Below are 23,754 nucleotides of genomic sequence, written 5' to 3'. Positions count from 1 at the left end.
AACTGTTGTATTGTAAGTTGAGAGGATACGCCTTCAGAGTAAAGTGGTTCTAGCCCATCTGGTTGCGATCATTCAACAATCGCATTGTCTGTCTACTTTGAACTCCTACTCAAAACAATGGAAGAATTTAGACTACTGTTGTGAATTAAAATCTCTGTCTCAAGTGAACTGTGGCATTTCTTTCATCCTTCAGTTTCCGCATGATTATTTTGAGAAAAAATTAGAAGTATCTGCATTGAAAGCACACACGTCAGCAATTAAAGCTTTCAGAAATCCTTTCGGCGGCATTACCCAGAATGAGAGTTTGGTAGACACACAGATGAAGGATTTCTCTATTCCTTGGCCTATAGTAAAGTCAGCAATGTACCTTGTTATATACCATTGGTATAGCTAATTTTACAGGGTGTACCTTTCAAACCTTGTAGTTCTAAAGATTTGACATATTTAACAATGAAAACGCAGTTCTTGACAGCAATAACATCTACTAGAATGATTAAGGAACTGGGTGCTTTATTGCGCAAGTATCCCTTTTGAGAATGATGGAGAAAAGTACTGTGCAGACACATAATCCTGCTTTTCTTCTCCATAGCATCTACTAAGCTTCACAGAGAACAAGAAATGTTGGCCCAGATTTACAAAGGTTTAGAGTCGGGTTAACGTTACATTTTATATGCTAAACTGACGCTAAAGCTTTTTGGGGACTCACAAACCAGTGCAAATTGATATTTGCGTTGGTTTGTATGGAAAAGTAACGCAAAGCACGAAATGCTGCTTTGCAATACTTTGCACCAATGGGGCGTTACATAGGTGGAGTATGGGCGTACCTGGGATACCACCCATGCTTTTTCATGCTAAACCCTATTCACTACCATTAGCAGACAGGGTTTAACGCCATAAATAAACACTGCTGAAAAGCAGGCGTTAAACAGAGAAACGTTTTCCATGGAAGGTTCCTCCGCAATGGCGGAGCGGCTTTGCCCCCTGCCTAACAGCCAGCAGATGAAAAATAAAACAATAGCTTAGTATCGCTTTATTTTTCATCTGCTGGCTAGGCCAGACGTGCATAGAGGGGCGGGGTTGGGCCACGGGAGGTGACAGGAGGAAGAGAGAATGCACCTAAGTGTGCATGTGTGTTTGGCCGGCCATCGCAGGTTTCTCTAACTTGGCTGTGTACACAGGTGGGCTGGAGAAAATGCACAGACCCCATGGTTGGGTCTGAGCAGCACTCCATGCAACTTAGACCTATCCTGGTGCTTCTTTCATGCTAAGTTTAGCATGAAAGTAGTGCCAGGATTGCTGAGGAGCCTGTGCTGGTGTCCCAGTGAATGCTGGGACACCACATTGAGGGAAGAGGAGCAAGGCGGCAGGAGACGGTGGCATCGGTGTGAGAAGTAAGTTTATATTTTTTTTATTATTTGCATCCCCCACTCCACCTCTGTTCCCCCTGCCCCTCCCCTTGAGATCTGCGGTGGCCGCTGCTGAAGTTTTCATTTCTCTGTGCCTTTTTTTACTTTGCATGTGTTCTGCGCTGTACAGCAACATACAGAATAAGAAAAGGTTTTTCACTTATCTAGGGGTAGTATTTTGTACAGTAAGGCCCGTACAAAGCCTATGCTAGACTCACGCACACACTCTAGCACTATGGCGTTAAGGTGTGTGGGTCGCGCTCAGCAGCTGAAATCAGTGTCCGTGCTATGGAATATGGTGCTCTCATGCTTTCTCCTTGTCTGTCAACACAGAGCAGCGCAGCATTTTTGGCTGCTGCATTCCATGACACGTATCAGAACCTGGACCATTGTCTCTAGTTTCTTTCCTAACTTGTCCTCTAAGCAGGATAAATTGTGGCCTTTACTTGATCTAAAGAGAACTGCCCCAATTTCCTTTGGAAGCTCTAATAGCTTTAGAAAATGAGATAATTTGTTTGGTATGTTTGGACCAAATAAACTAAACAAAAGGCATCTAACTGCTCATTTAGAAGATGGATTTGTTCTACCATATCAACTGCTTATTCCTTATCTAATATTGCACTTTCAGAGTGAATGTGGAGAAGGTGGTTCAAAGGCAGAAATTCAATGGACAACTTTGAATGAAATATGTGCAGCTGCTACATGGGTCTCCTCTCACACATTTGTTAGACACTACACAACTAATAATATTGGACTTGGAGAAAGTTTTTTGGGGCATTATGTTCATAGTGAGGTGCCGGATTAATAATGTCTTAACATTATAAATTTGGTTATCATGAAACATTAAATCTTTAATCTTTATTTTCTTATTATTATTTAATGAAGGTCAGCTAAGCTTTAGTGTACCTCAGAAGTAATGATTGGAACAAGGATGTGAGATGTCCTTGTGGCAAAGGTGATAACTCTATCCATGATTGAAAGGAAGGTGGGTGGCAAGTAGCACCCACTAAATGTGGGTGAGATAGATGGCATGCTACTCGACCACTTCATTCTCATCTCCATTCTGAAGGCACTTTAAACGTTAATCCGGACAAGTAATGGAGGAAGTGAGGTGGATTCGTCCACATCTGGCAGCTATTCCTGAGCTGGACCCACAATCTGGACTTATCCCAGCAAAATATCCTAAATTTGTCCTGGTGTAATTTGCTGACACTGAGACACATTCAACAGTACCTGTGTGTTGTCTGTTTAAAGGTGTAACCTGCAGGCAGTGAGAGAGCTTTTTATTCTTTTTTCCACTTCCATATGGGCCCAAAACAAGGCTACATTTAAAGGGCAATCAGCCCTCCTTTTGTTTGTGTAACATCCAGGCTGGAGGTACCTGGAGGCTTACACATAGATGCCAATGCAACAGCAGAAAACAAAGGCATAGAGCTTGTTGTCCCTTCACAAGTAGTTAAGAGAAACTAGTACTGAAAGGCAAGTTGTTGACTTTATAAACCCAAAACTAAAAAGATTTGCCTTACAGGTGCAGTCAAAATGATCCCTTCGTCTCTCTGTCCTTTTCCCAGTCATTATATATGATGGTGGTCCCACCCCTCGCAGGAGAAAAAACAGGAAGTAAAACAGAGTGCACCCACCACTGGATGTATAAGGCTTACTTTCCCTATGTCACCTACTGTTTTTCCCTTGCCCAGAGAATGAAACAAGGAGGAGGTAGGCATGGGGCCTGGAATCTTGCCCCTGCCCTGCCCTCAGGGCATCCTCTGTTGGGCCTTGGATGTGGAGGAAGCACACCGTTTAATGTTCTCACCAGTCTTGCAAGGCGAGTGTATCTGGAAATACTGCAATGCTAAAAGTCTGGTGAGGGAGACATGCATGTGGGGTTGCAGCTAAACATTATTAGAGACGAGAGTGGCGGTGTCTTGTTATGGCTTAAGGAAACTTCTATCCTCTGCTTTGCTCTATGACGCTGTGTAATTCCGTGTCAGGACTGGAGGCAAGGATTATTCATTCCTTTCTTCACTCTTTATTGGACAGCAGTTTCAAAGATTAAAGAAAAAACTAAACAATACATATTCCATGAACCAAAGGGAGAAGGTGTCAATGACAACTGATAACAAATCTCAACACAGTACGAATGCCTATATATATTCATGCCGCCCATAGCCCATTCTTTTTCTTTAGGGCTGTCAGATAAGATTCTTGCTTTATTTCTCAATCATGTTAACTGTGGAGTTATTGCGTGTGGGGTAATTTATTACTATGTTTTGAGTGCCTTTGATATATTGCTGAGATTTGCTTCTGAACTGTGTTCTTCGTGCACCCATGAGGCTTCGGCTCCAGCACGGTACTGTTCTGATACTAAGTGGGTCTGCTGGGTGGTGTACTTTCCCGCCGACGGAGAACTCTGAGAGTGTTGATCCTGTCAAGGCAGTGGGGTGCACCCTTTCAGATGTCAGATGTGCGCCGGGCAAAAACAGGGAACAGCACTCAGACCCCTGGGGCACTCGCACTCCAACCCTTGCTGAAACTGCTATGGCAGTAAGTTCCCTGGTAAACGCCGGTCCCGTAACAACTACAACGGTCGCTATGACCGTGATACCAACTACGGACTTAGCCCGAATCACACATTTTGTATTTTCTCGGCATCTCTATTCTTGCTGCATTTTCGATTATTGTGACCGACTGGATACCATTTTGCCCTGAAGAAGGCCTCTTGTTGATGGGCGAAATGCCTTGGCTGTCTATTTTTGGTACCATATGCCGCATTTACAGAATTGTGTGAATACCAAATATTGGACTTGAAAAGAATTAAAAGGAAGATTTGCTTCATCACTACCACTGGAGTACTGGACTCTCTTTTTACTGTATCCAATGGTTTGCTTGTCTAGTGGTGCACCGCCTGTTTGAGTTTATCTTATTGGGGCTATTCTTGCCTCTAAGGCTCTCGATGCATCAGGGGCCCTGGGGGAGTTGCACACCTTTCGACACCAGAAATAATCATCCTTGTACATAGTATTGTGGACAACCAGGCACTCATAGGGATTTGCGTGTTACCTACGAGCGTGCTGCATGGTGTTTTTCTGTTTTCTTCTCAATTATTGAGTACTGTAGGGACCACTGGTACGTCCCTAGTATGGCCTCTAAGGAGCAATGCCACCTCATGTCACTTTCCTGCAGAGGTTGACAAGCTTCTCTCACAGGCCATTTCCAGAGCGCTTTCACCCCTGCAGGAGAGGGTAGACAACTTGATAACCCAGGTCTCTGGAGGCTCAGGGATCCTTGGTGACACTGAGGCAGGGCCTAGCGGCCTGTCTAGTGCACGTACCCATAGTGCCTAGAAATGTAACACAGGGCACATGGAAGGCTTTGATTGTTTGAGAGAGGCCTTCCATAAGAGTGTGTGCATGTTGAAAAAAGCACACTACCAGGAGGAAGCCTTCCATGGAGAAACCAGTGATACTGTCGCCCCAGACTTTGACACAGATGAAGGGCTCCCCAGTAAAGGGAAGGGTGAATCGGATGATGATGGACTCTCTGGTGAGGGGCAAAATTTGGGGAGAATTAGGTTATTCGCTGACAAGTGAGCAGAGTTCACGCCAGACCCTTGGGACTTAGAGATGGTAGAAGGCTGCCACACAGAGTTCTACGGATCTCCGATTCAGGTTCTACGGATCTCCGATTCAGGTGGTAAAGCTAATTCCCTTGTTCTTTTCCAGGCAAGACATGGACCTGATCGATTCAGAAGTACAGCAGCTTCTCAAAGGGGCGATTTGAAGGTCAGTATTACACCCTCCAAGATTTTTAAGCAATCTCTTTTTAGTAGAAAAGGACAAAGGGTTCCGCCTCGTAATAAATGCTTGAGGCTTCAACGAGTGGCTGGTATACCGCCACTTCAAAATGAGGGGGATTCACCTCTCAGAGACCTTTTACAGCAGGGGGATTAGGTGGTGCACCTGGACCTCAAGGACGCATACCTCATAGCCCCAATCTTTCCTCAACATCACAGTTTTCCACGATTTGAAAGAAGGGGTTAGATTTTCAAATTCCAATCTCTCCTAATCAGCCTATTGTCAGCACCGTGATGCTTCATGAAGCTTCTCAAGCCAGCAGTGGAGGGGTTCTCAGGATGAAGGGAATCAGTTGATTATCAACTTAGACAACACCCTCCTGATGGATCAGTCACGTACACAACTTTTGTCATACTTGACCACAACTATTGCTCTCCTCAGGGCTTCGTCATCAACAGTCAAGAGTTAGAACTGACCCCGACGCAAACCATGACTTTCTTGGGGTTTCTCATAGATTCCAGGTCAGCCATGATCAGCCTCGTGGAGACAAAGATCATCAAAATTTAGAAAGAATGGTCAAAGATTCTGAGAAGAGGCAGAATTTCCCTCAGACAGCTAGTCACATTAGTTGGTTTGTTATCATCATCAATCCAAACCATCACGTTCACAATCTCTAGAAGGACTAAAGCCAATATCAGGTCAGTAACCTATCCAGCTTATGAGGCTTCAGCTACACTTTGTGTAGTCAAATGCCTTAAAGCGTATGAAGAGATGACGGCGGACATCAGACCGCCGGGTGAGAGACAAATGTTAATTGCCACCAAGAACCCATTCAAAGCTGTTTCATCCCCTTCCATTAATAGGTGAGTAAGATGGATTTTGGCAGAGGCTGGGATTAATACTCACTTCTTCAGGGCCCACTCGACAAAGGGGGCCATGGCCTCCAAAGCCATTCAGGTAGGTGGACATAATGAATGCAGCAGATTGGTCCTCTGAATCTACTTTTAAAATGTTTTATTTCAAACCTATTTATGAGCCCCTAACCTTGGTGGTAAGTAAGCTTTGAACCTACATAATCCTCGCCTCCAGTCCTGACATAGAATGAGACATTTCCTACTTAACAAGAAGGAAAGTTTCAATTATATTAAGGAGAGGGAAACAAGGATTGTCCCACCCAAAGCATACTTGCCACATGGCTTCCCACCCATTGATCTTGGATAACAGGAAGTATGATATGGTTTACATTTGGTTTTGATGTCACATACAATTGCATTTATCAGTAACCTTTCTGTGTATTGATTGCTTTTTCCAGTTGATGTACTTTGCATTGGAGCTAGCATTAAATTTTATTAGGACATGAAAATGATGAATATTGACATGATTGCAGGAATGCTAACCTGTAGTTTGTTATGAACTGGAACTGTTTTTGTTCATACTATAAGTAAGTTTTTTTGAAAGATTTAACAGAGTACATTTTGTCTCTAGGTTCTGACTCCAAGACCGACTGCAGCTGCTTGAACTTAACTTCCTACAGTGAAGATGAGGGAAAACTACGGGCAACATGAATAGCTGTAGATATTCAGACTGTGTTGGGATTGATTATCAGTTATCATGGACACCTTCCTCCTTTGGTTCATGGGAACTGTAGTATTTACAGTTTTTTCTTTAATCTTTGAAACTGCTGTGAAATAATGAGTGAAGAAAGAAATGCATAATCCTCCCAGCTGTGTCCTTAATAGAATTTAAATGTTCCTTCTTGTTAGCTAGGAAAGTTCTCATTTCACTCTGCTGCTTCGTTGTGTATCAGAGTAGACACTCCTCTCCTGGTAGCCATAGGAAACGTCATTTTGAATCCTCTTCCTCCTCATCTGAGACCTCTCCTCTTCCCTCTTAGTGTCACAAGAGCAGGTTGGATTCTTCCTTGAAGAAATCAAGTAGGAAAATTATGATTGAAACTATTCAATCTCTGAAAAAACCTCCTCCTGAGAAACCACCTTTACAGGCCAACTCTGAAAGTTCAATTTCAGACACTGTGAATGCAGTACCTCCAATCCCTTCTAACCAAGGGGGTAAATACATAGGGAAGGAATTTTTGTCTGAGGTTTTCTTGACAGGATCAACGTTAACATGGGTTTTCTTACTGCAGAATTACCAAGCATTTCCTCCGACCCCTTAAGTCATTTTATCAGAGCTTGGTCCCTTGATCTTTCTATTCATTACATTGTCAAGGAGGTAATTTGTAGCAAATGGAAAAATCTAGGATTTCTTGACAGGATCAACGTTAACAAGGGTTTCCCTACTGAAGAATTACCAAGCGTTTCCTCCGACTCCTTAAGACATTTTATCAAGGCTCGGTCCCTGGATCTTCTTAACCATGACATTGTCAAGGGGGTAATTTGTAGCAAATGGAAAAATCCATATAAAATGTATATTTCTTGCTTCATGCCCAAACTTTACCCCCTTGATCAAATGAACAAAATGATGCTGGTGTATGTCCCTGTAGGTTAATTGGTAGCAAATCTAGTTGGACGGACCACGGTGGCTTAAGAAAGTATTTTTTAAATGTCAAAATAATAAGAAAATAGACTCATTGTTAAAGAAAGCCTATTCTGGATCCCATCTAGCCATGCAGGCTGACATGTATGCAGCTTTTTGTTCCCAATCTCTCATTACTTACATTTAAGACTTATTTCAGCAGAATCGGAGGGATGCACCTCTCTTCTTGAAGCTATAAAACAATCAATAGAATTTGTCTTGGATATATCTATTCATGTTGTGAGGGCTTCTCCTCTGGCTCAGGATGCCATGGTAGCAGCCCTGAAAGATGTATTTCTTAGGGAGTGGCATACAGATGCTGCCCAGAAATCCACAGTCTTAATGATGCTCTTTGGATGTGTGAAGCTGTATGGCATAGAGTTGGAAGAAAAGAGCCACAAGTTTTTCAAAGACAAGAGAAAACCTTCCTCCTTCCTGTAGAATGCATCTCCTTCTGCTAAGTCTTCTCATTGCAAGGAAGGTTGGGGCTGATGTAGTCAGCATCCTTCTTCCTTTTCCAGGAGATCCAGTGCAAAGGCTTTTAAGGGAAGGAAGACCAGGGGGACAAAGCCTATTCACCCTAAAACGATCCTATCAGGAAAATGGCCTGGCGTGGCAAGTTGGAGGTCAGAGTCTTCATCTCAACGAGGTCTGGGAAGCATTCACCTCTGCTACGTTGGTGAGACAAATAGTATCAGAAGGATACCAGATAGATTTCATCTCTTCCCCTCCTTCCAATGGGATATAATAATGCCCTTTCCAGGGAATCTGGCCAAAAAGGCTGCTATAGAGGCAGATATTTAAAACTGCTACAGAAAAATCCAATAGTCCAGTACCTTTGTTGCAGGGAGGAAAAGGATTTTTCTCCATGGTTACCATTGTTCCCAAGACCTCAGGGGAGTACTGGATGATCACAGACCTTTGACACTTGAACATATAGGTCAAAGAGATCACCTTCTAAATGGACACTCTTCAAAGGATCTTTCCCTTGATTCAAAACAACTCATACCTCATAATGGTGGGTATCATGGATGCTTATCTTTATATATTCATATGGAAGGGACACGAAGTTTTTGAGGTTCACTATTCAGAACAACCATTGTCAGTTTCAGATTCTTCCATTTGGCATAAAAATCTGCACCAAGAAATCACATGATGAGGAACTGGCTGCTGGCATCATCGTGACTACATAAATATGAAATGCTGATGGGGGGTCCAACTGGTAACAGGTTAAAGCTTTGTTTGGGGTTGGGGCAGACCAGGCCGTTTACGCAGTTAACTTAGTTCTAGACCTAATTTGGGGCGACAGGCACTCTGTTATGTTTGGGGGGGAAGGCAGTTTGGGGTAGTACTGCAATACATAAAAAGCTGTTCACCTAACACTGTTCTTCTCCAGAAGACCCATGTGATAGGTAGCACCTATTGCTCCCTAACAGATGGGGTTACAAAATGCCACACATGCCACACACTAAAGGTTCCAGAGGGTTAAGATTCTCATTTGTAGGTCACTCCACCTCAATATTCACAGAACCTGGTCAGGCACCCGGTGTCAGAACCCATCCCTCATTGGTCCTACTGGTATGGTGGTGATTGTCTGGTTAAAGACCTTGAAGGCACTGGGATGTAGGTGCAAAATCATGCAGGCTACCCCCTTGTTAGACTCAGCAGTCTTCGTCACCCTGAGATCAAAACGGGGCTTTGACAAATGGGACCTGATAGGTCTCTCCCGGGTGGGAGATCTTTGGGCATAGGGGGACATTATCCCTTGGGCGAAATTGCAATCTGACAACACCCTGGTCCCCACAGAGGTATACAGATACATACTTGTTCACCACGCACTCAAAACAGTATTGGGAAAGGGATCAGAGGTCTTTCTGGCCTCCCCTTGGAGGATCGACTGCTTGACGAGTACTGACACATAAAGCGACCTCCTTGACATACAAGAAACTACTCAACCACACACGCCTGATACACTGCAACACCTAAGGGACCAGTGGGCACAAGGTTTGGACGAGTTAGGTAAGGATGAGTGGGTGGAGGCACTCGCATCCACTAGAGAAGGGGATATCAGGGAGGGCTTCTGACTCGCCCACATAACAATACTGCATCGCTCCTATTACACACAAACTACACTGATAAAGATGGGTAGGACCACTACTGACACTTGCCATAGGTGATGTGATGGTACAGGCACATTTTACCATACAATGTGGGACTGTCCCGTGTTGTGGGACTTTTGGGAGGGGGTAGTAGTATGCATGTGTGAAGTAACAGGGAGGGGGGGGGGTCCATGACTGCAACTGCAAAATGATGTCTTCTTAATATATAGAGTGAAACGAACATGACCCGAATGAAGCACATTTTGTGGACACTAGGCCTAATGATTGCCAAACATACCATTGCAGTTTGGGGGGGCAGAACAGACACTGTGGGTGGGTGTTTGGCGAAGGGACATGGATTGGTGCATGTTGGCTGAGAGGGTGGTTTATGAAGTAATAGGCTGTTCCCTGAAATTATTTATTAAAAATCTGGGGGTCCTTGAATAACTACAGGGGTAATATTGGCAATGACTCTATTTCATTTCAAGGCTGATGGCTCCACCCAGTTCTTCTAAAAGCGGTAGCTAAATGATTGCATAAGGAAAGCATTGTGTAGTTTATGTCTTGCAATTCGTGGAACCATTCCAACTGACTATATTGTTTACCTACGTATATCGTTTACCTACCGAAAAGCTGTTTACCTGTCTTTAACAAAAAGAGTTATATTAAAAAAAAATCTGCACCGACAGTCTTCACCAAAATTATGGCTCCTCTAGAAGCCAACCTACATTTACAGAGGTGGGATGTATTCCCCTACCTGGATGACTAGCTACTGCAGGCATACTCAGAGAAAGAATCCTTAAGGTGATAGCAGGTAATGAAGTAATCTCTAGTACTCCACGATCTTTTTAATAAACTTCAGGAAATGCAACCTACTCACTCAGCAAGACAAGATGTTTATTGGAGCCTTCTACGGAACCGGACTTTGCTTTCCGGAATAAAGAGCCCAGAAATTAAGATCCTCTTTGAAACGTCTGCACAGGAAAAGATTGTATTGTAACAAGTGTTCCAAAGGCAACTATTCAAGAAAATGCAACAAATTGGCAGGTAAACACAAGGGTCCCTGCTTGCAAAAATATGAAAAAAATCTGAATTATTTCAGTTTTAATGATTGGATTAATCATAGTTTTTTTGGGAAGAGACATTTCATCCAAAGAACATATGGTTGAGACATATTGGTCAAGGTTTCGACCCTCAAAGACAAGAACTTATCAGGTTCTTCCGCGGGACAAATGTAGCAATCTCAACAAGCTAGAAGCTAGGTCTCACAAATTAAACTTTCTGAAGAAAAATAATAAGGTCGCACAAAGCTTACATAAGAGAGAACTCCTACATAATCAGAAGTTCAGGGGAAATGAAGAATAGTAGGACCTTTGCGCTTTCCTATACAGCGAGGACACCGCTTTTATTCTTACAGCCTATTTTAAGCACTGGGGTGTCTTTCAGTGGTAGTATCAACCCCTTTCTCTTGCTCCACTTTCGTGTGGCATCTCTTCTGTGCTTCCATTCTTCTTAGATGGTTTTAATTAGGATCTAGCACTCTAACGGGCCTCTATCCAAGGCTTCCATGAACCGTAGGGCTTCAGTAAAGATACTCTGTTGGGTCAAAGACTGTTGAAGAGTTTTTTTCCAAATCTAGGCATGTTAAAAAAAAATCTGTTCATATTTGTGATCTGTCCCTGAGAGCCTTACAGAGGGTCCTCTTTGAATCGCTGCGGTCTGTGTATCTCAATTTTCCTTTCATTCCTCTTTTCCTCTTCTTCTGAAGAAGAACATAAACTTCACTTCATGGATGTCAAACAGGCTGTGACTAAGTACTTGGATCTAACTAAGTCTGAACATCTCTTAGTGACTTTTGGAGGGTCTAATCAGGGGGACAAGGCTTCCAATACTACTATAAGCAAATAGATTTGTTCCACTATTTCTAGTGTTAATTCCATTGTCGGAAGTCTTATACCTGAAGGCATCCAAGGACATTCTACTTGTGGAGTGACTACCTCTTGCGCAGATTGACAGATGAATGTAGGGCTGCTACATGAGCTTCAAATACTACCTTAGTCAAACATTACAGAATTCAGAATGTTAAACAGGAGGATCATTTCTTTGGTGAAGGAGTATTGACTATACTACTCCTGGGAGTCCACGAGAAAGTCATTACGAACTGACCTACCTTGTTTGTTGGCTTTCAATTTGGACTTGGTATAACATGAAGTAGCTTGGTGTACGCAAGCCTTAGACACCCATGAGTGTGCCGTACATCCTGTTTCTTTATACTGAGAGGGGTTGGAACACTCTCAAAAGTAATGACTGTAACCAGGACTCCAGGGACTAAAGATAGTGAAAATTAGCAGTAAGTAACCTGGCATGACCGTCCTATAACCCACCTCAAATAAACGCAAGTCGGAAATTCAAAGCAACAAAATAGACAGCACGTCTTTTGGTATGTCTTAAACAGCCCCCAGGTAACACGCAGGTAGCTGCCGTAGGGTCCCAGTGATACTTCTCAATCACACAAACAAATTCCACAAGAGAAAACAGAATACGAGCACAAGCTACACGGTGCTTATACAAGTAAACCTGCAGTGATAAGCAAATGTGTAGTCGGATACCTCAAAAAGAAACGAATCAAATGTATTTCGGTGTCACTTGAAAAATGTATAATACTGTTAACAGAAAAGTAGTGACACACACCTTTCTCGATAGTTTTGGTACATATTTAAATAACTACAGGTCTTGGACAGTGATAAACATCAATATCGCGAGATCACCCACGTTCAGTTGGACAATTTGTACGCGCTAATCACATTTATGCGAGAGCTATGGAAGTTCCGCTCCCAATCACCAATCCAATTCAGGGACCTAACAGAGGATGAGGTGTAGCCAAGTCTAAAGCGAGGCTTGAAACGCTCTCAGAAAGACTTCGTGACTAGCGTAGTTTAGCGCATGCGTTCTTCCTCTCGAGAGCTAATTTTTTAGTGCGCAGGCCTTGCGTCGAGGGGAGTGTACGGGGGGGGGGTCACTGGTGCGCCTGCGGGGGAGGGGGCAGCCGGGTACTGCTTGTTATCGTTTTTATAACCACCACACAGGCTCTTTTTCAGTTTTTGGCGTCATTATTTGGCCCTGGAAATATTTATTCCCGCAGGCCGACGGTTGTTCACGTGACTGCGTCCCTTTTCGCACGGAAGGAAAGAAGGAAAAACGGACGCGGAGGGATTCCGCTCACGGCGATTTGTGGCAGCCGCATCACTCAGCGACCGAGAGGAGCGGGAAAAAGAACGGGAAGCCGATTGCTCCGCCAAGGCCAACGGCTGCCACTGAGGAGGCGGGAAAAGGAAGCGGGCGGTTCCTCCCGTAGGGCTCATGTGACGGGCGCCTGACGCCGAGGCCCGCGGGGGAGGGCTCGGCTGGCCTTGCCGGCCGGCGCGTCTCTCAACGGAAGAGCGGCTATTGCCACAGAGGATGCGCGGCTAGAGGCCGCCCCCGAACTCCCCGGGCCGAAGGGCCTCCACCTCGGGGGTTGCGGACCATGGATGCCTGGGGTCTGCTATGACCGGGGGCCTAGCAGACCCGCCGCCCCGAGGGTGCTGAGCCCCCGCCCTCTGCTGCATGGGGCGCCGCCGCCCGGGCTGCCCTCGGGGCCCGGCGCTCTCCGCCTAACTCTAAATTTCTTCTTTTCCTGGATCCCTCGGTGCCGCGGCGTCTGCAATGAACCCGGTGAATGCCACTGCTCTCTACATTTCCGCGAGCCGCCTGGTGCTCCACTATCAGCCCGGGGACCCGCAGCACTTCTCTGACATCAACAAAGTGCTGCCCTTCTTCCGCCAATCTCTAGCCTGCTGTGTGTGCGGTAAGATCACATTCTCAACTGTTTACGGTCTGTTTTGGGGAAGACGGGATGCTTGGCATCGATTTTTTGACATCCAAAGGTATCGTGACATTACACACTCACGTACGCCTTTGTGCAAGGAATTTTTGCAGTGGTTTTTGTGCACTGAGTTTCGTCACGTTAATGTATGTTTTGGTCGACCATGGCGGTACTTAGGTTGGCTCGGTCTAGAGGCAGACGCTCTGTAGCTATTTTCCAGGGGTCGGCGTGTGGCTTGTACCGGGGGTGTATGAACATTGCATTGAATGTGCTCACTGTATTAGGCAGTGAATATACGTGCGTCTGTGCATGAGGTGGCTGCTGCATGGATGCTATGTCCGAAGTATGACTGCATTTTGAAGATGTCTTTGTAGGGCTAGAAGGCGGATGGTGCAGGAGGTTACGGGTTGGGGAAATATGAAGCAGAAAGAGACGGGGGGGGGGGTCGTCTTGAGCTGGTGTTGGAATAGCGAGAGCTGTTCACTGGTTTGGGCGCGGAGAACACTGCATGCCGTGGATTCTAGGGCTGTGTGTACGCGTTAGCTAGTGTGGGATGTCTTGTGGCGGAGTGATGTGCAGGAAGTGGGTGTGTCCGTTGTGCACGGGCTGCTGCGTCACACCAGGCTCTGCTGACACACAACAACAAACTGTAATGTTTGTGCTCTTGGGGTCTAGTCACAGTATCTGACAGCAGCGCATTGTGACCAGGCAGCATTCGTGAAACTAGTTCAGAATCTTTTTAGAGGAGTGACTGTTTGCTGAACCCGGATGTCATCCTTCCTGGTAGCAGTGGGCGATGGGTTAACCCACTCACAGGGACGGCTTGTACTACGTGGCTGAAATGCTCGATTATCCCCTCTTTCAGGCTGTCTAGCATGGGACAGTACAAGTCTCTTCGCCCAGGCACAGCGGCACGCTTGGTTGCCTCGGTAACAGTCGAGCGGCTCCTCCACGGATAGTTAACCCACGAAGCACTTCTACCAGAAGTTTCCTGCCCCACTGCATTTCATGCAGTTCTGCACTATAATGCTTTTTTTTTATCTGGAAACTTTAAGCCTTTATAATCGGCTTTTGCCATGGCATGCAGGATTGCCCCCTTCTCCTCTTAAAGATAATCTCTTAGAATTTGTCGTGAAGTCGGTGTTATGATTCTGGTCTCAGTGGCCTGCTCGTGCTTTTCGTTTATTTAGCATTGGTATCACGAGAAAAGGTTGTCTGTCGGGGTCACGGCGAACATTTTGTTTGTTAGACGCCCCTTTGACTTGAACGGTGCCCACTTAAAACACGGCCGTTTAACCGATTCTTCACCGTGCTGGTGCAGTATAGGTGTTGTTCTAAGTGCGTCGATTTACTTTGTTAGCGCAGAAATTCGACTTTCTATTACACGTTTGATTGGAAAGGCAGTTCCGCTCATATAGACGTGTATGTATATCTTTAAAATGTACGTATATGGGAGAAATTGGTTATTGACCACTTTATACTAACTGCTGGTGTCCTGTGTTTATACCATCCTAATCCCTTTAAATATTGTACCAGTTTAATTCGCTCCCCTATTATTGCAATAGTCTCCCCTGCAGTTGTGGTTTCTTCTGGGACACTAATCTCTCCAATTCCATCGGCGAAGTAGTTTCCTTAAAGGGAGTCGAGCCTGGCACCCATTCACATCACGTGGCCTAGCCAGGCACTTTGTTTACGCATCTCTCTTGATGTCAGTATAACGCAAGTCGGAAGAAATGGGTCAGTGGCAGTCCTCGTATCACTGCTGTTAAGGCTCAGGCCACGCACAGTGCGGTACCTCCAAGAGATGCTGCACTTACTACAAAAACGCATCTTTTACTGTTCATAATACTTAAAATCGGCGACAAAAAACACAGAATCATTTTATCAAATTAACTAGATATTTTACTTTTACTAGTTCTTCTATTGGAATTGAGTACCTTGCTCTTTTGCTCGTAAATTCCCAGTCTAAGTTGCAAAATACTTAAAACAGTTAGTGCTTGTTGTGCATTGCAGGTAGTCCTAATGAAAGTGCAATAGTTTTACCATGGTAACGATCTCTTGTTAGCTTTCTAGGCATCATGTTCTGGTCTTACATTGTAAATAGATTCACTGTGTAATGTGAGTTACTGGTGAGGCTATCCGGACACCTCTTGCTATGCGTTTATTTTGATGATCTATAGTGCCTCCAGGGCGCTCCATATTTTCCTGTTATTTTTTCTTGGCCTTGGCGTGTTAAATTTACAGGACTCCACGCCTATTACCTGTTTATTTAGTGTACACGGAATAACCAAATAAAACGATTCACATTTTGGTCAGTAATCGTTCACAAAAATGTGTCTGTTTTTTTTTTTGTGTGTTTTTTTTTTGTCAGTAACCTGTCTCAATATTTTAAACCTAGAATAATGTCTATTAAAAAATGCCCGACCAAGGGTGAAGGACTGAAATGTGTCCCCGTGTCACTTATGCTGAAGATTTGCGAAACGTCTTTCCTTTGACAGTTCTGTTTTTTTCTCTCAAAGATGCTTTCACTTGTTAGATACAATCTTTGTCAGTTTCAAACTTTTCTCCTGAATACTATATTGACATAACCCTGTATAAGACTTTACTGGTCCTTGCAACTACCTCACCACCAGAAGGTCCCTGCATCTTGTCTGTTCTGTTTTCTATATTGTCACAAATTGCAAATACAGGTTTAGCCTGTGAACTGTAGGCGCGGGAGCGAATCTGTTTATCACTTTTGGAGTCGAAAGTATGGCTTAAGCATATTATTGGGGTGTGAAGTTTTCTCCAGGTGTATACTCACTGCAACACAGTTGGTCGATGATATCCTGTTTGCATCACTGAAGTGTGTTGGCAAATTCAATTTTTCTTAACAGCAAACGTGGACCAAGGGGCCAGGAGTTTTTATGTGACTTTTAAGACTGGTAGCCTTAAAATAGTTATGCATTTATGCCGCTGTAATGGTTTATTCTATATTGCAGTGTTAAACTGCTTCTCTGCTGCAAACGATGCTTCTGTTTTATTCGTGTGGGAACATGGTGACCGAAAAGTTGGGCACCTCACGGTTTGCTTTTCAGTCTAGAGCTAACTTAAAAATAGTTTATAATAAGCATGTTACGGCTGCTAATGAATGTTGTAGAATCATTTTAACCTTTTTATTTAAACCTTGATTGCAGTCATGTCGTTGCTCACTCTGTGGCCTAAATTTGTATGAAAAGGGTTAGCAGCACATCTGTATACATTCATTGTATGTTTGATATTCATTATCCCTAGGGATAAACCACTTTTCTGTCCATTTAAATCTGTACATAGGCAGTGACATTTCTTTTATCATTGTACTTAATACCACAAGATATAGCAACGAAAGCTTTCTTTTTCTTCTTCTTCAACATCATCAATCAAGCATGTATGATGATGTGATCCATGGTTAATCGCGTACAAATTTCCGTACCTTTTTTGTGCAGGCCAACTGGGGCTGTTCAGTAGTCATTCTGGAATAAGCAGTTTATATTTTTTTGGACGTAACTATAAAAAGAGCAGTCCTCCTTTCTCTGCGTGTAGGGATTTTTAATTTGTCTAGTAACGGAATCAAAATTCCAGGGCGAGCCACCCATCTGAAGGTGGCACTCAGTTTAACTGGTTGACCGCCGTACAGAGAACAAGCCACAATTGAGCAGTTACTATATGAATTTATTGAAGTGACTCGTGGGTGGTAACTCGTGATTCCTCGAAATCAGTATAGTAATACCCTGATATTCCTGCATTTCATTGGATTAGCAAAACCCACAGTATCTGTCATTTCTGGCGTGGGAACCCCAAATTAATATCACCCCACTACTCTCAGTTGTTGGATTACATTCATATGTTTTGTAAATTGACTACGCTGGCACACCGACTGTTCAAAGAAGGGGCACGCAGCAGCTAAACGGTTAAGCAGAAGGTATTCTTAAGCGAGGGAGACGCACCCGTAGTTGTGCTGAAATTATCCAAGTACTACATAATTGTCTGTTTACGTTCATATTAATATGTTTATCACTTGGCCACACTTGTTTAGTTTCTGAGGCTGTTCATCATTCTAGTTTGCTTATGGAGGATTGGGAGGTACTGGAGTACGAACGTGTTTCATTTTCGTTTTTTTTCCCCATGTTAATTGTGGGACCTCAGATTGGGGGTGTAGATCAGTTTATGTGGAGTCATTGGCGTCTTATCTGTGGTATAGTAACTTTTCTGACCTACTGAGTTAGCTCACATAGGGCCGCACTTCAGTAGTGTGTGTGTGTTCATGAAATGAGCACCTCAATAGTGTGAGAAAGTCACCCTACTCCAATCTAACTTGTCATTTTTTTCATTTTGTTCTAGGAAATCTGCTACAAGATCCAATTGCTCCCATCAACTCAACGTGTCAACATTATGTTTGCAAAGCTTGTAAGGGGAAGAAGATGATGATGAAGCCTTCATGCAGTTGGTGCAAAGACTACGATCAGTTTGAAGAAAACCAGCAGTTGAGTATATTGGTGAGCTGCTATAAGAAGCTGTGCGAGTATATCACTCAAACTCCTTTGGCGCAGGACATATTGGATGCAGTGGACAGCTCTGCTGACATTTTGGCCTTGTTGAGGGATGGCTCAGTTTTTCAAGAGGCTGAAAAACCTGAAGAGACTACTTTGGCCATGTGCTTGTCACATTCCCCGCTTCCATCTACTTCGGAACTTACGAGTGAATCGGAAGCAAGCTCTTCACAGTTACCAGACATTACCCACAGTTTAGATATTGATTGTTCTGTCAACGGTTTACCTAACTGCAATGGGCTTTCAGTGGATGAGCTGTCTGTAAATATCCCATCCCCTGACCATTCAAACACAATTGATGTTTGTAGTAGTGCTGGAGATGACCTAAAAACCGAAGAGCTTTCCAGCATGCAGGGTGTCTGTGATGCAGTCTCGGCCAGTGACCTTTGCACAGAGGATATGGATATTTGTGCATTTGATGATGATATCAAACCTGGCGACTCTTTGTTGCTTAGTGTGGAGGAAGTGCTTCGTAGTTTGGAAACAGTTTCTAATTCAGAGGTATGCGACTCCGATTTGCACCACAGTTTAGAAGCCGAGGTTACCAGCAGACCATTTTCTGATTTATCTTCACACACGATTGGTCATCACAGCCTTTTCATGTCTGTCTCCCATACGTCCCCTCATGGAATCTCATACACCTCTGCCACACCCAAGATCGCCAAGTTGAACCGAAAGCGCTCGCGCTCTGAAAGCGATAGTGAAAAGGTCCAGCCCTTGCCCATTTCTACTATTTTGTGTGGTCCAACACCTGGCACCCCTGCTCCTGTGATGGTGAAGCGGGAAAAAATATCCCTACAACCCATGACTGTGCCTAATGGGGGTTCGACACCCAAAATAGGCAAAACACTATTTCTGTCTAAAAGTCTGAAGAAAAATCCAGATCATTTGTCTAAGAAATCACACCCTAAGTCTAAACCGGGAACATTGAAGACTAAAGATAAAGTGAAAGTGAAAATTCCCACCTGCAATAACATGATACCAGGAAGCCCAACCAAAACTGTGTACAAAAAGCCCCAAGAGAAAAAAGGTTGCAAATGTGGTCGGGCCACCCAAAATCCAAGTGTACTTACATGCCGTGGCCAGCGTTGTCCTTGTTATTCTAACCGAAAAGCTTGCTTGGATTGTATATGCCGCGGCTGCCAAAACTCGTACATGGCGAATGGAGAGAAGAAGTTGGAGGCTTTTGCTGTGCCTGAAAAGGCTCTTGAGCAAACCAGGCTTACTTTGGGTATTAATGTGACCAGCATTGCAGTGCGTGCCGCTGGCACTAGCTCTGGCGTCATTAACGTAACAGCGGGATCCCCAGTAGCAACATTTTTGGCTGCAACTACACACGATGAGAAGAGTCTGGATGAAGCTATAGACATGAGATATGACTGTTGAACTGGTTGTCATATTTTCCTTCCCCGGGGATGGATAAAGGGGGTTTAGGGGAAGTAGCTACACATTCTATGGCAGCTATGGTTCATTGTTTAACTTGCCGGAGCTCTTGCTTTATAGATCACTTGTATCAAGTGTGTTTATTGCTAAGTTATGTGTTAGTGTTTGAGTGGGGAATAGTTTGCTGGTAACAGAGATAATCCATAAACTGTATGTCCCATATTCTTTGAACATATCCATTTTGAACAGACGGGTTGGGGCTGGATTGTATGAAAGCGGGTCTGCGAGGGAAAGGAGTTGATGCAGGTGGGTATGAGCTACGTTATTGTTTCTTGTCCTGCGTAAATCTACGATATTCTGGTAAACTAGAGTGAACACATGCTGAATTCACACACAGCATACTATGAATAAGCATGACCAGCAAACTTGTTGTATTGTGACCATTACGGTATTACACTACTGCAGAGTTGTTGTTTTTTTCTTAACCCCCTGGGTAATATTTAAATACTGATGCAAATGATTTATACACAACTATCTTTGGCAAGGAAAATATTGTTGCTCCACACCCCAAACCCTCAGTCGTGCTATGTGCATAATCAATGAACATGTATTAATAGAGTGATGTAGAATGTGTTCTACAGAAACCCAGCCGCTAATTGAAGAATCTAAGTTTGCATGGTAGGAGCCAACATCCACGAGCATGTCATTTGTAAATGCTTTTGCGGCAATTGGAGCTTAGACTTGGGCATTTTTGAACACTGGTGATAACGTCTACGATGATTATTTGTTGTCCCTCCCCCTCTTTTTTTTTTTTTTTTATTGCCACCAGACTTTATTTCACAAGCATTTTGCAAATAGTTTTTATTATTGTACACTAGAACAAAATGAACTCTGCTCTCTTTTTACCACACCAACATGAGAACCTTTTGATCTCGCCAATGACGTTTTGCGGCTGATTTTCTTTGAATCAATTTTAAGAATTGTAACACTTAAGGTCACTTGCAATATCTTTATAATGCTACCTGGCATCCATTCCAAGTAATTTGTTATCTTTATTCATCCCTTTTAAAGCTGAAGGACACACAGGTGATTGACACAGGAACATTGAAGTGTTATTTGTTGATGTTGCCTACCAAGGTGTAATTGTGGTTAATACAAAGGCTCACTCAAACATTCTGACATGGTTACTTAAAACCGGCAAGTTCTTGTTAGACCAGTTTCTTTACGTGTGAAAATGGATTAACTGCATTGTTTATCTGCTTTCAGTTCAGATGAGTAACGTTTTGTACCTGCTACAGAAAAAAATGCCAGATGCCCCCCTCTTCTTGGCATTCATATTTATAAATATGTTGACATGTATGCTTGTCAGTGGGAGGTTATGTCTTAGCAAGTGTAACTTGCGTCTTTAGATACATTGTTACCCACCTACTTTTTTATTTTAAGCAATCTGCTTGATTGGGTTAGGTGAGACATTTTGAAAAGTACCTTTTAGGCTGATCGGTTAATTTCAGTGTTATCGAGGCTTTGGAAAAACATGATATGGAAGGATGACCTAAAAACAATTGCACAGTAGCAAATTAATGGAGATTTTTAACCCCTACCTTTTACAGAGCCATAATGACTTTGCAAATCGCAGCTTTGATAATTCTCTGGTTTAGTTGGTTGCAAGATGCTAAATAGTATACTTTTTCTTATGTGAGACTGTTGAATTTTGTTCAAGTTTTAAACAGTACCCATTCCATTTATTTTTTATTTTTTTTATGCAGTGCAATAAAATACAAATAGAGAATTACGAATCTTGTGACACTTTAGATTTGAAATCATTTAGCTGCCAGTAACAAGGTGAATCTGGACTTGGTGAAAGATTACATTTTTGACAGCTGATAACTAAAGGGTTGTATACTTGTTCCATGTATGGATCGCTCTTGTACAATTTCTGCCCCTTTGCTTGTCTTTTATAACTAATGGAAATTACATTTGTCCATTGTCAACTCTACACAAAAAGCCTAAATGTAATTTACAATGATTGGTTTTTGTGAGCTAGCCCACGTCTAGTTTAAAAAAAAAAAAATGTAAAACCTGACTTTATAAATTAGTTTAAGTGCTTGATACATGCATTTACAAGCTTGCGGTTTCTCAAATGCCCAGATATAAGTTCCTATTGCGCACTCATTAGAGGGGAAGCCAATGACCGCTTTTGGGATCTTCGGTGCACCTGACCTAAGAATTCAGAATTTGTGTCTGTGCACCACGATCATTGCTCTGTGAAAATGACTCATTTCCCTGTGCTCAGGAACGCTGAAAATAAACTTTACAGTGTTTTTGATTTCGCACACAGCATGTACATGGATGGTTACTAGTGTCCTCTATAAACTGCAGGTGGAATGTTTGGATACAGATGGGATGGCACCACCTTCTGTTTTGTAGTATACCCTGGTGTCATTTCTGTGAATGTGGTCCGGTAGTTTTATTTTGTTTCTGGTGGGAGGGAGGGTTAAAGCCATAGGAAGAATAACAATGTGATGTATATGTTGAGTCTGTACTTTACCCATGCCCTCTTTCCGTTTTTGCAAGAAGAATCAAACTATTTTTGATAATAAGAGTAAATGGTGGAAAATGCTGTGTAGTGTTGTCTTTATTTGCTGTGCAGTTATTTATTCATATTTATAATTTGTGGCTTAATGTTTGTTCACTTATGTAAAACATTTTTTTGTCAGCCAAACTGAGCTATTTTCATACACCATGGTTTTCTCTCTTAAACTGAATCACAATTTGTTTTGTCAAACTAATTGTAAAAAGATTACTTGGCCAAAGAAGAAACTGTTCCATTCTTTTTTCGACGATTCAGATAATTTAAGCAAAATGCATTATGGACACCCCTTTCTTTAAACAATCTTATATGGCTCACTTGCTCGGAGAGGTATGCTTTCAGAATGGATCTACATGTAGTATCTGTACTGTTCATTTGCACGTTTGGTCTTATTTGCTTGTCGTACGTATTAGAGTTGGCAAACCCTTTTTTGCAGTGCTTTTTAATGAGGCTCAACTTTTGCCTTTGAGAAAAAAGTGCAGGCACTTTTTCGATGAAGTAAACTGTAACTTCAGCTTATATAACAGCAAAAAACTGCAATTTATACAATAAAGACATGCTTCTTAGCATATGCAATTTTTACACCCTGTCTCAATGTTAAAAAACAAAAGCACCACAAATTTAAATAAGCTGTACACAGCCAGTTGTGCATAACGTAATCTGGCCCATCAGTATTTTATTATTTGCATTTTTAATACATCTGTCTTAGAGGACCTGTTGCAGAATGTTTTCTTTTTCCTCTTAAGTTGGCAGAAAACATGATTTATAAAATTGACAAAAAGTAAAATGTTATCATCTGTGAAGCGGGCAAAATATGCGCCCCATGACAAAATGTAGTAATACATTCACTGAAGCCCTGTTTAACACATTTTTCTTGTAGACAGTGGGATTTTTTTTTTCCTTCTCTCGTTTCCTTTTAATGCAGCTGGTTTACAGTTACCTACTTCAATGCCGCACCCCACCCTATGCTAATCCCTTCTGTTTTTTGGCTACTTGGGGTAGTTCATGCTTAGGCCTTCATAACTTTTTTCCCACATAGCTGTCCTGGCCAAATTTCCATCCTTTTTTCAAACATCCTAGCGATTCTAAAGATACCCAGGATTTTTGGATTCCGCTGGAGCAGACTGAGAAATTAACCAAAATAATGCTTTTTTATTTTTAGAGGTGGGGGGGCGCAAAGAAAGGTCCGCTGAAGAAAGTGATTTTTATTTCCCCCCCCCCCTATTGCAAATGGGTGGTCCTCCAACCTTTTCTGTATCAGCTACTTATGTTGAATTAAAATCATCCAGAGCTACTAATACTAGTAATGTAAAAGTTAACACCCCATTGAAGTGCGTAAGTAGTGATCATATTGGTGCATTTGGCAGGGTCTCCGGCAGTAATGGAAAAAAAAAAAAGGCATTTGGCAATTTGAACTGAAATTTTGCATGAATAGTACATACAAACTGTAGATACAATCCCCCTGACACCAAGGTATACATATTAGTAATCTCTCCAACTCAAATAATAGCTTT

General features: G+C 42.9%; 1 protein-coding gene across 1 annotated transcript; it reads left to right on the top strand.

Annotated features, from left to right (window-relative positions):
• Positions 1–12,767: 12,767 nt before the first annotated feature.
• Positions 12,768–22,269, top strand: MSL2 (MSL complex subunit 2). The gene is made up of 2 exons (XM_069213537.1): positions 12,768–13,681; positions 18,059–22,269. The coding sequence occupies exons 1-2, from the start codon at positions 13,540–13,542 to the stop codon at positions 19,651–19,653; spliced, it is 1,737 nt and encodes a 578-aa protein (XP_069069638.1). The 5' UTR covers positions 12,768–13,539; the 3' UTR covers positions 19,654–22,269.
• Positions 22,270–23,754: the final 1,485 nt, after the last annotated feature.

Source organism: Pleurodeles waltl, chromosome 11, assembly GCF_031143425.1.
Source record: "Pleurodeles waltl isolate 20211129_DDA chromosome 11, aPleWal1.hap1.20221129, whole genome shotgun sequence".
Lineage (NCBI taxonomy): Eukaryota > Metazoa > Chordata > Amphibia > Caudata > Salamandridae > Pleurodeles > Pleurodeles waltl.
The sequence above is the reverse complement of the archived record's forward strand: the minus strand, read 5'-3'. Positions and strand labels throughout refer to the sequence as shown.